The 15,754-nt window shown below is 37.5% G+C and overlaps 2 protein-coding genes and 2 pseudogenes across 11 annotated transcripts in view; 1 reads left to right on the forward strand and 3 right to left on the reverse strand.

Moving 5' to 3' along the window:
- The window catches only part of LOC120591137 (sodium/hydrogen exchanger 9B1-like), a 59,756-nt gene extending 52,430 nt beyond the window's left edge, over positions 1-7,326 (reverse strand). For 4 of the 10 annotated variants that reach the window (XM_039848719.1, XM_039848712.1, XM_039848720.1 and 1 more), the window contains exon 1: positions 7,189-7,326. The gene's annotated coding sequence lies outside the window, so the exon portion shown is untranslated. The other 6 variants (XM_039848713.1, XM_039848714.1, XM_039848716.1 and 3 more) reach the window with 6 other exon arrangements.
- On the reverse strand, positions 384-502 carry LOC120591414 (uncharacterized; annotated as a pseudogene).
- A 2,649-nt stretch (positions 7,327-9,975) lies between the features above and the next one.
- On the forward strand, positions 9,976-10,094 carry LOC120591260 (uncharacterized; annotated as a pseudogene).
- Positions 10,095-12,181: 2,087 nt separating this feature from the next.
- The window catches only part of LOC120591139 (sodium/hydrogen exchanger 9B2), a 41,986-nt gene continuing 38,413 nt past the window's right edge, over positions 12,182-15,754 (reverse strand). The window contains exons 12-13 of the mRNA XM_039848722.1: positions 13,761-13,984; positions 12,182-12,758 (exon numbers count right to left, since the gene is read on the reverse strand). Coding sequence (XP_039704656.1) covers positions 13,763-13,984 — 222 coding nt within the window. The 3' untranslated portion in view covers positions 12,182-12,758; positions 13,761-13,762. The remainder of the gene's footprint in view (positions 12,759-13,760; positions 13,985-15,754) is intronic.

Here is a 15,754-nt window from a genome sequence, read left to right on the forward strand (position 1 = left end):
ATGGAGGAACTTGAAGAAGAAAAAACAGATACTTAAGTAATGTAGAGATCAGAAGGTGGCTAGGCAGAATACATGAGCCTTAGCTCTCTCCCCACTGCCCCTTTCCCTCTTCTTTAATACACTGCTTTCTTCTTCACTCTAGATATCTCATCTCTATTCTCCTTTAGACTTCTCTCTTCCCCTGGACACTACTTTCTGTCTTATTTAATTTTTAAAATGCCTATTTCTTTAATACAAATTTTTAACTTTAAAATAAAGGGTAATTAAATTCATACATTTTTATCTTTCTCTTAACTCATTTTTTTTTTTTTTAGGCAAGGCAACCCTTGGTTGACCTCACAGATTGCGAGGAACTTGTCAGCTTACAATTTCTTATTTTTTTACACCTACAGCACCTGGTCTTCCTAGGTGGTCTCCCATGCAAGTACTAACCAGGCCCAACCCTGCTTAGCTTCCGAGATCATACAGGGTCGGGCTTGTTCAGGGTAGCATGGCCATAGACTCTCTTAACTCATTTTAAGGGGTCAATTTCTTGATAGAAAAACATCTTGTGAACAGCTCTGTGCAATTATTTAAAATAAATCTGATATAAGCAAAAGCCTACCTGTATAATTCAGAAGTAATTGTAGTAATCCAGGTATTTAAGTGCTACAGTTACTGTAACCTGTTAGGAGTCCTCTCATGCGATGTCTGGATAGCTGGCGTAACGGAAGAAATGAGAACTTTGAAATCAGAAATATGCTAGTTGTATGATTTTGGGTAAATTACAATATCTCATCATCCTTTAATGGGCATAGTAGCATCTCCTTTTCTTATTTCATGCTCATAGCTAGAGAAAGCAGAATCAAATATGAGAGTAGCCAACTAAATCTGGGTTTACTGGAAATTGTGGCATGTTTTTTGTACACTAACAAAAAGAAAACTTCATAGCTTATATTCTAGTATCTTACATTTATGATCACCTCAGTTTTATCATTTTTATGCTATATTTATTTTAATAAGCTCCTTAAAATTCTTTTTGGAATGAAGCAGAGTATAAATGTATATATACATACAATCATACACATGTATCTTGCTATTATGGGACTAAAGTGAGATGTTTACATTGTTCGTAGCAAAAGCTATGGTATTCAATTGATAATTTTTATTAGAAGTACGCACTATTGTCATCATATTGCTAAGCTTTGCTTTTAAAGTTGTGAAAAATTGTGACAGATTTAGAAGTTCTATTTTTATCTGGTTTTATTAGAATCTCTCTTTGTATGTATTAACAATGAACAGTGTGGTACTGTAAAAAGTTGGACAAACTAGGCTTTCCGCCTTTAGTTTGCTATGTTATATTGAGTAAATTTCTTGTTTCCACCTCTCCGTAACTCAATTGCAAACCTATAAAATGGAGTAGGGAGGGAGGATGTCAGATAATCTAAGGCCTTCATAAGTTTTGTCTATGCTTCCATTCTGTTATGGAACAACTAAGAAACAAGGTGAGAGAATATACCAAAACACACTGCTTAGGAATGTCATCTTACGTTAACATAATGTACGTATATACGTATATCACTTAATAGAAACACTTTTTGTCTTTCCCTGCTGTGTGTTTTTGAACTGTATACTGTATTGGGGCCAGGGGCAGGGTGGGGTGGGGGAGTGTGTGTGTGGGGGAAGGTTATCCTTTTGAAGCAATGTTGTGCAATAGAGACACATTCATTCAACAAAAAATGTATGGCTAATTCTTAGCCTAAATGTGGGTGATTCACTTTGTGGCTTAGCTAAATACTTTAAAATCATTCTTCATATCTAGCTACCCCCCACCCCCGCCCGCAATAGATTTTAGAAATGCCAATTAAATTTGACAGTAGTATTAACAGTTGGATACATAATAACTGATACTGTCTTCAAAAATCATAATGTAGAGAGTTAGGTATAAATTATTCTAAGTAAGACTGAAACTGTTTTCCTTCCATTGACAGGGGCAGAACTGGAATTTGAATTCAGGTATGTTTCAAAATGTATTACATGCCCTTAGTCACCATACATCACTGACACACAATAGACATTTAACACATATTTATTAAATGATTGTTAGGTAAAGTAAATGCATCAATATATCTGTGTTCATGAGTATATGCTGCTTTAGAATCTTTGGAACTATTGCTGCCTTTCAGGTAAAGAACTTTTTTTTTAAGTTTACATCAAAGATCATCAAGTAAAAACAACTACATTTGTTTTCCTGAACAATTAAATTTGAGAGCTATATCTACAAAGAGAATAGTCTTTATAAAGAGCATTCAAGTTAGAGCAGCTATTTTTAAAGATGATGAGTAGCTGCCATTATTATTTAGTTAGGACAATATAAATTTGGCCTAAACTACTACTACAATTCAAATTGACTCTTGCTAAAATTACTATAGTATTTAGTGTTTGTTTTCATAAATCAGATATTATCTTGAATTTTTGTTCTTTTCAGGTACCTAGACCTTGTTTATACAATGTAATATTCTACAATAACGTATTCCAGGGTTCAGAGCATGTTTTATATTCTTGTCTTTCCCTTAGCACCAAACACAACAGTTTTCCTGACCTATGGAATAAAGTTACTAACTTACCCAGAATCCAAGGTTTTCCATAACATGACATAAAACATCTTGTCAGCTTTCTCTTTAGGTTTCTTGACCCCACCTTTCAGTTAAATTAAACTATTAGTTGTTCTCCCATGCATTACTGGTTTTATTTGCTTGGGATACCTTCCCACTGCATTTCTCTTTTTTGTAAACAATATGTATTGCTTGAGTGTTATTCCAAGTAAAGTTTCCTGAAAGGTACACCACAAAATTAGAAGTCATCTTCCCTCTTTGAATTGTCACATCATTGTGTCACTTATTCTATCTTCCTTCTACCTGTGTGGTTGTCCTTTCTTGGTCTTCTTTACAGGCTTCTTTTCCTCTATCCACCCCTGAAATGTTGGGGTTCCTCAGGATTCTGCCCTATGCCTTCTTTTCTCACTCAATATGCTTTTCTTAACCCATTTCCCGGTAGCTCTGAGAATATTCGCCAGTGGCGCTTGTGGCTGCAGCGCTTACCCTGAGATAACTCGTGGATTACAGTCCTAATCTTACCCTCAAAGTTTGGCACGAAATATCTCGCTTTTATTGTCATTTTTGCATTGCTCTAGTATATCGATAGTCTTTGGGAACAAATGACATCATTCTATTTACAGCATTCTGTTTTTAGTAGTGGTATTTCCATTTACAAAATATAGTAATTCTCAATTGCCGAAAATGTCAAATCCTAGAAAACATAGCATTCCCACGTGTGATGTTAAATTAACACTGGCAGTAAGCTGCACTTATTTTTTTTCTAAACTGGAAAAGGGTTAAGAGATTTATGTTACTCCTGTGGCTTCAATTAGACCACCATGCTGATGAGCCTGGACTAGAGAAGCTCTCTCTAGATTCTAACTAGTACATTTGTCTACTTATTGGATATCTCTACCGGATGTTCTTTATAAGCAACTTAAGCGCAGTATGTATGCAACTTAACTCAAGACCTTTCCTTACCAAATCTATTTCTTCTTCAGAGAATTTCCTATCTCACAGTATGAAGCCAACTATCTACCTAGTTGCTCGAATTTCATCCTTCATCTTCCTTTTACCATTTAAGAGGTAGACTTTGTACTTCAATAAACATATATTGATAAAAGTGGCTTTAAAAAAAAACACAAAGAAAGACAAGCAGAAAAATTTAACAGGTAAATTTTATGGGGACAAGAGAGACAGAGCACTATCTTATGAAAGTCCAGAATTTGGATACATAGACAAACAAAAAAATCAGGTCACAATATTTTCTTAATGTTAACTGGAAAGCTGGTAGCACAAAAGAATGAGGCTCTGAAACATTTCTCAGTAAAATGGTAACCTATTGAGCTAGAAAGTCAGGATATCTGAGTCAAGGACTAGTTTAGCTACTAACTTAACCACTAATACCCCGTTAGTCTCCCATCTAACACTCTGGTCTTTCAGTTCCTTGATCTCTTTGGCTCATATGATCTTTTCTTCCATCTCAGCCATCCACACCCAAGACCACAAATCTCAAATGGTCACTTGATCCTGCCCAGCTATGCTACTATGCTTCTCTAATATTGCTACAGACTGAATGTTTGTGTCTCCTCAAAATCCATATGCTGAAATCCTAATCACCAATGTGAGAAGTGGGGCCTTTGGTAGGTGATTAGGTCATGAGGGTTTAGTGCTCTTATAAAAGACCCTGAGAGCTCTCTGGCCCCTTTCAGTCATTTATGACCCAGGAATCAGGGCCTCACCTGACAATGGATTTGTTAGCACTCTGCTCTTGGACTTTCCAGCCTGTAGAACTGTGAGAAATTTCTGTTATTTTTAAGCCACCATACTTTGGTATTTTTATTATAGCAGCCTGAACAGACTAAGACAAGAATGATTGATGTTTATCCTCCCAAATGACTTTTTTCTACCTTCTCTTCACCCCTTAAACCTCTTATCTAAACATACCTCATCTTTTCTTACTGATTTTGCCTCATACTTTATACTCCATTGAGAAAAAATATCAGGCTGAAACTCTCTCACCTTCTAATCACTGAATCTATTCATGTGTCTGCATCTCTACCTATACTCACTGGCTTTCTTCCCATTACTAAAAATTTTATGTTGATGTTCCTAAGCCAACATTTCTATATATTCCCTGGATCCCATCCTCTCTTGTTTTCTCAAAGACTTCACTTCTAAAATATACACATTCTTATAATCACCCTCCCTCCCTTGACTGGACCATTCCCATTAGCCTAAAAATAAACTTAAGTATCCCCATACATTCCTCTATTACCTCCATTTTCAGCTGTTCTTCATAGTCAAATATCTTGAGATGTCTACATTGCTATGTCCACTTCTTCACATCATATTTGCTCTGCATAGTGCTTGCCAAGGCACGTGACTATACTACATTTTTGCCAAAAGTCAATGGTCAGATACCTTTATTTTACTTTCAGCATGTTTTAAAACCATTGGCTATGCTTCATTGTCTTGTTTTTTTAAGTTACCATATTCTTTGGGTTTTCTTCCTACTTCATTGGTTGCTCCTCCTTTATTTCTTTTGCTTGCTTCTTTTCCTCGGCTTTACCTCTAATCATTAGAATGCTGTCTGTGAACACACTTTCCCTACGTAAGTTTTTTCTACATGCTGATGAGTCCCTTACGTAGAACTCAAGACTCAGAACTTACTTTAGATTTCTAATAAGCATATAAAGCTTAAGGTAAACAAAATAAAAATGACCCTCTCCCCTTTCCCACACACATTTTCTTACCTAGTCTTTTCCATTTGGTAAATGGTACAACCATCCACTCGAGCTCTTCTTTTTTTTTCACCCCTATATTCAAAACATCAAGTCTGTAGGCTCTGTCTTCAAGGATATCTCACCTCCCTTCCCGTCTATACCACTTTATCCTAAACTACTGTCATGGCTTCCTGGATTACTGCAATTGTCTTCTGCTACTAATCTTGTTCCTCAATCCCTATAATCCATTCACCACTTAACAGATGGAACAAACCTTTTTACAATGTAAATCAGTTTATATCACTCCTTTTAAAAAAAATTCCCTACTAGTTTCTTATCCACTTTAAATAATTTCCAAACTTATCCAATGGGCAGATCCCCATGGCCTAATCAAAGCCCAACAAGATTTGGCCCTACCCACCTCTTCAAGCTCATTATGTACCGCTTTCTCTATGTTCCACCCATAGCGGTCCTTACAGTGTTCTTTTAAGAAAGTCAAGCTCTTTCCTACCTTCTGGCTTTTGCAATTCAAATTCTCTTTATCTGCAGTGCTCTGATCTCAAATACTTTTCTATGTTTGGCTTTTTTTATATCATTGAGGTCTCAGGACAAATGTTAGCTCTTCAGAGAGGCCTTCCCTAACCAATCTAAAGTAACCTCTCCCTCAGTCTCATATCACACTGCTTTACTTCTTCACCGCACTTACCATTATCAAAAAATTTCTTGTTCATATATTGTTTACCTGTTTATTTTCTATCTTCTCTCACTAGAATTTAAGCTCCATGAGAACAGTAATCTTGCTAGTCTTACCATTGTATTCACAGTGCCTGGTAAAGTAGTAGATGCCCTAAAAATATTTGATGAATGCCTGTCCCTGAGTAAGTCGCTCAACTTCTCTAACTCATATCTGCCAACTGCTAGACTTAGCTCGGGGCCAGAAATACAGAGGCAAATAAGACATGGCTCTTTACTTTCAACAAATATTTACTGAATGTATATTATACTCTGTTCTAGGTACTGTTTCATTTCTGTTCAGTTCTCTCTTCATTCGGTAAAATGAAGTTTTCTTAACCAACTCTATCTCACAGAAGTGTATAATCAGGATGAATATGAAAATAATGTACAAAATCAGAAAGGTTATAAAAATGTTATTTTATATATTACTATTGCCTCTTTCCTTTTGTTTGATCATGGGCAGGAGCTCATAACAGGAGAAAGCCAATTGACAAAAACAGCAGTATAAATTCTGGTACTCCCTTTTCTTAGCAGTATAAAGGAGGTCAGGGGCTTGGTATGGGCTTGCAGAGCTCTTATGAGGACTCATGAATGATGTGTCTAACACAGGAAACGTGTACAACAAAGGTCCTTAACCCTTCAAAAGCACTCATCTAAAGTGCAAAATAGTAGATGTCCTAAATTGTCCACTGTGATAAAGCCAACAGAAATAGGCAGGGCGAGGTGGAGAGCCTCTCCAGGATCAGCATATTCCTGGAACACATCTCCCATCACGGGAGCATGTGAAGGTTCATTTACAGATAGTCACCATTGTTACAATAGTTTGCGCTTAATAAAATTCATTTTCAGTCAGTCTTGACTGACAGGCCTTTCTTACTTGCGAGTATTTGAAAAATGAAAAGAAACAAGAGGAAGGGAGAGAATAATGAAGAGAGATGTGGGATGAGGGAGTCAAGAAACGAGTCAGGAGAGGAGAGGAAAAGGTCTGTGGCTGTTTCCCCAGCATCTAGCAAGGGGCAGCGGTTTGCTTTCTTGAACTGAAGCGGGAGGAAGGGCGTTCCTGGGGGCTACCGGAAGGGAATGACCACGGGAGATGAGACTTGTAGTGCCCAAGGGCTTGGAAAGGGAGAGTCGAGAAAAACGGACCGTACCTACGATACCTTTGGCATCCTCCGCTGCCCCCGGAGCCGCGCTGGCGCCCAGCAACCGCCGTAGACCGCGCGCCGCTCTGCGGTAAAAGCTGCCAGGAAGCGACCTCCGCGAGAGCCTGGGGGGTCGCAGGTGCGGGCTCTGCGGGAGGCGGCGGGGACGGGCGAGGCGGGGCCTGGGCGGGGGCCTGGGCATGGCCTGGGCGTGGCCTGGGCGTGGCTAGTGGCGGTTTGAGCGGCGTCGTGGCCGCAACCAACTGCGGACGCGAGGTTTCTGGGGTTCCCCTGGACCGCCTGGTGTGTTTCGGGTCTATTTAACCCTATTCAACGTCTCTATTGAATATTAACCTATTGAGTTGTAAAAGTCAGGCATAGAATTGACATCACAGGACCCTAGGAAAAAAGCAGCGCCAGAGGCTGCACGTGCCAGAAATAACTGGTCAAAAGTCAGATCATGTTTCTCCTGTCAGCTTAAATATAGTGTAATCACAAAAAAGCATAGTCTCTGGAGTCAAGGCTGTCTGGGCTTAAAGTTCAGCACTGCCACTTTATAGCTATAGCACCGCAGGCAAATATATAATCTAGAGTTTTGGTTTTCTCATCTAAAAAGGATGTGGTAGTGTGAGAATAAATGAAATGATACATTGCAGGTGTCTGAAACAGGGCTTGGTACTAAGTAAACACTCAATATGCTGTTATCAATATTAACCTTTTGGTTATTTTCCCCATGAAATCTTATGTGGAAACTTTCATATGAAACAAATAAAGAAGTAGCTTCTCTGCTTGAAGTAGGGCCCTTGAAGCTTTGGTTTCCCAGTCCCAAAGGTGGTCTAAAAGGTTCCACTAATGGAATCCCCAAGCTTCCTAAAATAAAGATGAAAACAACTTATTGTAGAAAAATCCACACTTCTTAGAAAGACAAACTGCCCTTTTCTATTTTTTCTCCTAATACTCTGAACAACTTTTACTCCAGCGCACACGATATTCCTTTTTGCCTCCGTGTCCCCCCGCCCCCACTAAAGTTATTCTATCCGAAGTATCTCTCTCCTTTTCTTAATTATCATTTAGGATCTGATTCAAATTACAATTCTTTCTTGGGTGACCAAATAAGAAATTGTCTTTTTATTGTAATCCCTTCCCGTCTTCAGCATGGTGCAGACATCTTAACAAAGACTGAAAGTTATTTTCTCCTTTGTTTTAGGAGTAGACAAGGTTATTGTGTGATTATAGGGTCAAGGAAATGCTTTGTTCTGATGGCAGGGAAGGGAAAAATAGGTAGATCCCCAAGGATGCTACTAGGAGGGACAAATGGTAGAGCTGGGAAGGAGGACCTCGGAGAGGGCTCTGATGGCTGCCAGGACACTGCTCTGCGCCCCAGATGCAATGAACTGAAGGAAGCTAAGGGCTTTAGGGTCAATCTAAGAAAGATGGAGGGCACATCAACAAATGGAGTTTGGGAATTTTCACCAGGTCAGAGGAATCAGGCCAGATTTAATTTGAGTTCCTCAACTAAAGCATATGATATTACTTGTTTCCCAAATGGCATACGCAATTTCCACCTGTTACAGAGAACTACATAATTATTCATGCAGAAATGTAATGTTCTGAAACATTTCATTTATTTAAAGACAATATGATGAAAATTTAATAATGGCTTAAAAAATATCTAAAGAAACATCATATGCCTTTTCCTGTAAAAATAGTAACTTAACATGATTATATTGGTTATATTTGTAACTGCATTGAAAACCAAAAATTTGTGAGAAATAAGAACTTTATTTATGACAGCATTTTCCACTAAATTTGATATGAGGAAAATAGTTTTTAAAATGTCTTCTATATAAATAGTTCTGTACTTCTGAAATCACTCCAATAAAAAGAGAAATTTAGCCAATGATCTAGTTGGTATAATTTAAGTGCCAATTTTCTCTTTCAGCCTTACTTCTCACTAATTCACTTTATCAGCCTTAAGTGCCAATCATTTACTATACTTCAGGCTTTACTGTTTTCAAACTTTGCTAATATGCCAGCCCTCCACCTAGTCATTACCTTTACCTTACTAATATTAAGCCATCAATCTAAATCACATTCACTCTTGAAGGTCCGATTCAAGTATAACCTCTTAAAGTTCTGAGAACACTTTTGAATCATTCAATTGGATTACAGCTATTTATATATATATATATATATTACTTTCTTGAAAGGTTCTTGAAGGCAACTATCATGTCTCTTTACATTTGTATTCTCAAGTGTCAACCATGCATCAGAATTCAACTTCCATTGAAAACGGAGCCCTTAAACATCTTGTTCATCACTGTATTATTCTGCAGTAGCTTGCATAATGCATGGCACATAGTAGACATAAGTGTATTTTGAATGAATGGATGGATTTTAAAACTTAAGTTCCATGAAGGCAATAATTTTTCTGTTTTATTCATTACAAAATGAATAGTTGAATATTATCTGGTGAATAAATAATTTTTGGAAGGCTTAGCATTTATAATATGCAACAGAAATTCATCAGTCTCTATATCACAGAATTCAAATGTATTTATTTTACCTTTCACCCAACTAATTCAGTGGATGATATATCTTTCTGAAAATAAGACATCCCTCAGAACTGCAAGAGTAAAATTTTAAAGAACCAAAATAAAATGGGTGGTGGTTACATTAAGAGTATTTTTGGTTTTCTTCCTTATACTTTTCTGTGTTCTAAATTTTCTACAATTAAAATATATTATTTTGCAATCAGAAAAAAATCATCAATACTATTTTTAAAGAATGTAATGAGTCTACGGCCATACCTCCCTGAACGCACCCAATCTCATCTGATCTCAGAAACTAAGCAGAGTTGGGCCTGGTTAGTACTTAGATGGGAGACTACCTAGGAATACCAGGTGCAGTAGATGATTAAAAAAAATGAAAGAATGTAATGAATGAGAACACTTGCAAATGTATGGCTCAGGAAATATCGAGGATACCTAAGTCCAATTAAGATTATTTGGCGATAATACCAAAGAGGAAAACACTGGAATGTGAAAATAACTTAAAAAGTTGAAACCTAATCAGCCTATCAAAAAAACAAAAAAAACAAAAAAAAAAACTTCTTGCGGGGAGATTAATGGCACCAACTCCAGAAATAAAAGGGCACTGTGGAACAAGAATTTACAATGTTTGTTTAGCACCATCCTTGGAAGTATGACCTCTGCTCTGAACTGAACTGTGTCCCATCTTTGGCCCCCCAGCTTCTACCCCACCAATTCATATGTGAAGTCCTAACTCCAATGTGATGGTATGTAGAAATGGGGCCTTTGGGAGATAATTAGGTTTAGATGAGTTCATAAGAGTAGAGCCATCATGATGGAATTAGTACCCTTATAAGAAGAGATACACTTTCCCTCATCCCCACCTCTTTCTCCACTAGATGAGGATTCAGTGGGAAGGAGGCCATCAGAAAGCCAGGAAGAGAGTCCTTATCAGAACCCAATCATGCTGGCACCCTCGTGTTGAACTTTCAGCCTTTGGAACTGTGAGAAAATACATGTCTGTTGTTTAAGCCACTCAGTCTATGTATTTTTATTTTATTTTATTTTTTTACAGCAGCCTAAGCTGACTAAGTCAGACTAAGCAGACCAAGGTCTGAACTGTTATGGGGCAGGGAGTTTTCTACTCTGGAAGAGGATTCCCTCATTGATTCAGTTGACAAACATTTACTAAATGCTTACTGTGTTCCATGCCCTGTACAAGGTGCTGAGGATTCAAAGATGACCAAGACAAGGCTCCCACTCCCAATTAGCTGATCTAATAGAAGATAAACTGTAAACAAACTGAAAAAAAAAAAAGGATTATGACTAAAGACATATGTATAAGGTGTATACACTCTTCTTTCAGGGACTCAAATGTAAAATAATTGTTTCTGTGGTTGGGATGGGGTAAGTTTGGTTGGTCTGAGTCAATACTCCATATCAAATTAACTTGGAGATCACCAACCAAGTCAAGAGCTCTGACTTACAGGGTGGTGACAAACCTGAGACTTCACATGGTAAGCCCTGGAGAGGCTAATTCTGCACAGAGTCTTAGAGATTTAGATGGTGGCTGTCCACTGAGGAGAGGTAGGAAAGAACTTGTGTGCTCTGCAAGATGGAACAGGCTATTGGCAGTGGCTTAATGGGCTCTTCAATTATTTCTGCACTTTGTGAATTTCTAATTCTTTGGCGCTTTGAATATGTATAACAACATTCTCATTTATTTATACTAACTGTATTTTTGTATAAGTTTTCAAAGTCTGTAACTTGGAGAAAAACTACTGGTGAACGTGGGAACCAGTACTAATTGCAACACCCTTCCATCTCATATGCCTTTTGCTGATTAAGTCCTAATTTCCACCCACGCCCAAGCTAAGGCTCTTCTTTCTCTGAAGCTGTGTCTAAACTGTGTCACCCTCTGGATTGGTTGGGCGCTCCTACCATGACCTCCCTAGCATCCCTGTATCTCCTGTTTAATAGCACTGTACTATTTTGCAGTCTATTGTTTAATTGTCTATATCCCCTATCAGACTGTCAGATCCGTAAGGACAAAAACATTAGTCTTAATGATGTGTCTGGATCACCAAAGGCTTTCAATGAATATTTGTTGAATGACTCTAGTTTCAGAGCCTGTGAGAGTAGAGAATCAGATGAGCATTAAGTTTATGGTGCGACCACCCAGGTGCACCTAACTAATGAAGTTCAGTTTGGAACATCCATCTGAACTTTGGTATAAATTATCCAGTCCAAATTGAGAACATACACACTAAGGGAACACAGTATCACAGTAACCAGAGTCAGGCTGACATAAAAATGAAGCCTGTTATGGCTTCATATTATGTTAGCTCAATAAAAATTAAGCTAGTTTTGAATAGAGGTAAAAGTCATGGTAGGAGGGGCAGGAATGACAAGAGAGGAAGGGACAGGTTTTATGCAGATTAGTTTGGTGGGATGAAAATATTCAGAATCCATTCATTTAATACATATTTAATATCTACTTCAAGATCAGATAGAATTTTGAATCCTAAGTAAAGAGTTTAGATGGGCTACAACAATTAAGTAATAAATGATTCAGGTATACAAAAGACATGATGAAAACTGTAAATTATATTTGAACATGATTATTCCAGCAACCAGGCGGTAGTTGGCCTAGCGTAAAAGAAAACTTATGGGTGATGCACAAAAGCAGAGATGGTCTGTTGAGTGAGAAAAAGTGTGACCTATGCAGATAAGTCTTTCTTCTAGTATCATCTCTGCTGGCACATCACAATGTCTGAAATTCCTGCCACAGAAGTCATTCTTTTGGTTAAAGGTACTATCTTTAGGAAGCTCTTGTTAAAATGCAAGAATATGCTACTAAGTGATGGTATTCCCAACACGATGGTACCTCTGGCTCCCAAATCTGATCTTTCCTTCCTCCTAGGGATGTGACTGTTTCTCAGTCTTTTCACAGCTGATGTGGTCATCACCAGTAGAACCGCTTCCACATCATGTCCTTTGAAAATAAATTGCTTGTCTTGTAATTTCTTTTTTCCTTCTTCCTGAGTGCTAGAAACAAGACATGGGAGAGATCCATCTTCAACCTGTGTCCTAAGCTAGGGAATGGCAAAACCTCCAGACAAAAGGATGTGGGTCTCTGAGTTACCTCATGAGTAGAGTAACTCTGTCAGCATCAACTGGTCAGCCAGTTTCATGAAAAATACATTTCTATTTTCTTTTAAGTATTGTATTTTTTGTTTCTTCATTATAGCAGCTAACCTTACCCTGATGAATATGATATTCATGAGTTGACATAGATTTGAAATTTAGTTATCTCTCACCTCAAGAACAGGAAGAGCATGAAGCTGTGGGTCACAAGAAACAAATAAGAAAGGGCTGGACAGAGCGCTCCTCAGGAGGAGGCAAACTCAGATGGGCTACTTAAATGAGAGACTCTGTGTAATCAGCTAGGAGATAGGATAAGGTCTTTTGTCATCTGGATAGGTGCAAGAGGAAGAACCAATGAAGATATTTTGTATACTTTAAAATTTTGGTGGGATCAATCAGTTACAATGAGAGGAGTAGAAATGGAGAAGAGGCAAATTAGCAGGCAAAGTGAGGGTAGAAATTGGTGAGGGATTGCATTACGGTATTTAAAAACAAAATAAAGAAACGAGGAGCCAAAACCAACTCATGGCATGGGAGGCTAGGTGACCAATAACCACGAAGCTGTGACAATAAGTCAGAGCAAGCTGAACAGGATTATTGGTCTTTACCATGTTAATTTTTAAATTGTGGTAGTACATTGAAGTGTATGTGTCCCTATAAAATTAAGATATATGGTAAAGAGGTGTTTGGAAAAAAAAAAACAACAGAGATATCAGGTTGGAGATGTAGAATATTATCATCCACATGGAAAGGGCAATGGATAAAAATGCTGTTTGAAGAAACAGCCACACTTTTGGTTCTATTACATTTTTAGCTTAAACATTACATATCTCAATATCCATCTTGATAAAAATAGCCTCTGTTAACAGCTTTCTAATCATAATTTGCATTCTCTCTTTTCACCTCTAAACTTGTATAGAAGTCTCTCCTTGAACTTCTTCATCTTCATTTTGATGTTCAGCTTTCTGGAGAAGCTTGGGGCCCAGCAAACCAATCAGTAGACTTCCAATTGGGGCTGTTATGAGGATGGCCAAAAATGCTACTGTCAACACATCCATTCCATATTCTTCTAACTGTTTCTCTCCATGTGATCTTGCTGTATCCAAAGCCACAGATCCTATTGCAGCCTATAACAGTTTAAGGGTAAAGTTGGAAACAAGACAAGCACATAGAAAAAAGGTGAATTATTTTATCATTTGCAAAAACGCATTACTTGTTCTTCTGTTCAACTAAGAAAGTTCTATTAGTCTTCTTTTAAAGTATACTGAACTTGGTTTTTATTGTTTGAAAATTCTTCCTGCCCTCGCATGGGAAAAAGAATGATGATTCATATGTACTTATTTGCATAATATGAGTTTACAACAATATCAGGCAAATATATTTCAAAATATAAGGCAAACACAGGCTCATTATATTAACTATAACATGATTCTATATACTAAATTTCTCCTGAGTAAAGATGAGAGTTGTTGGTCATCTCATTTATTTATCTTTAGGAATTTGGAATTAAGAAAGAACAAGATGAAAAATAAAGTGATACTTACTGAAAAAAATGTACTGATATTTACTGTGAAGTTTTTTTAAAAAAAAACTTAAGAATATGTATTGCTTCAAAGTCTAAACCAATTGTTAAACATCATGAAACTTGAAAAGTGGCATATGATTAACTTCATAACTTGAAGTTAATCATATTAGATATTTGGTTAACTCTTTGCCTCAGGAGTTGGTGAAATGTTTCATTTAAAGTTTATCCACTGGAAAGTCTTACAAAAAGTCTCATTTTCCTTTAGAGGCAAAAGGCAATATTAGTACACATGGGAAAATAACATATGAATCAATCCCCTTGTTCCACAGAACACGACAATGTTATCTTCTAGGACAGTGAAACAGAAGAAAAAATATCAGTGTGCACGAGACACAGTGGCAAAGACTACTAATTGTCCACAAATATCTGAATATCCTTTTTCCTTTCTATAATAGAACTCCTGAGTTTAAGCTGATCACATATTTGTACAGACAGAGATTTTTTTTTTCTCAGTCTTCTTTGCAACAAGAAGCTGTGTATCTAAGTTCTGGCCGCTGAGAGGTCAGTGGAAGTATCATGTGCTACTTGTAAGTTGTTCCCTGAAAAGAAATGGATACTTGTACCTTATTCTTTCCCCTCTTCCCACTAGATGAGAAATAATGAGAATTGGACTTATGGATGAAAGGTACATGCTGAGGATAGTGGTCACGCTGCTAGCTCTGGAATTCCCATGCTGGACTGCTGGTGAGAAATAAAACAATCTATCTAATTTGGTCCCTGTATTAAGGGATCTTTGTTATTGCAGGTTATCTAGTACCATTGCTAATTCAACATTTCATGAATTCTTGGCAAGAACTGCACATATTATGATGTACAGCTGACCCTTGAACAACATGGGTTTGAACTGCATGGGTCCACTTATAAATGGATTTTTTTTTTCAGTAAATATACAGTGGCCCTTCATATCTCCAGGTTTCGCATCTGTAGATTCAACCAACTATGGATCAAAAACAGTATTTTCCAGTTGAGAATCTGTGGATGCAGAGGGCTGTATGCACCGTTCCTCGGATTTTGGTACCCACAGCGGGTCACAGAACCAATGCCCTTTGATACTGAGGGATGACTGCGTTTTGGGGGAATCAAAAGTTATATGTGGATTTTCGACTGGATAGAGGTCAGTGCCTCTAACCCTTGTGTTGTTGAAGTGTCGACTGTATAATTTCTCTTTCAATTTCTGTCGTGTGTGTATGTGTACGTGTGTGTATGTTTGGGGGTTTGTATGTATGCTGAGTTGTGATTTAAAATCTATTTCTTCAATAATTTTTAATAAAAAAGGAAAATTAAATAAATTAGACTATAAATGTGAGAAAAC

Source organism: Pteropus medius, unplaced genomic scaffold, assembly GCF_902729225.1.
Source record: "Pteropus medius unplaced genomic scaffold, Ma_sr-lr_union100, whole genome shotgun sequence".
Taxonomy (NCBI): Eukaryota; Metazoa; Chordata; class Mammalia; order Chiroptera; family Pteropodidae; genus Pteropus; species Pteropus medius.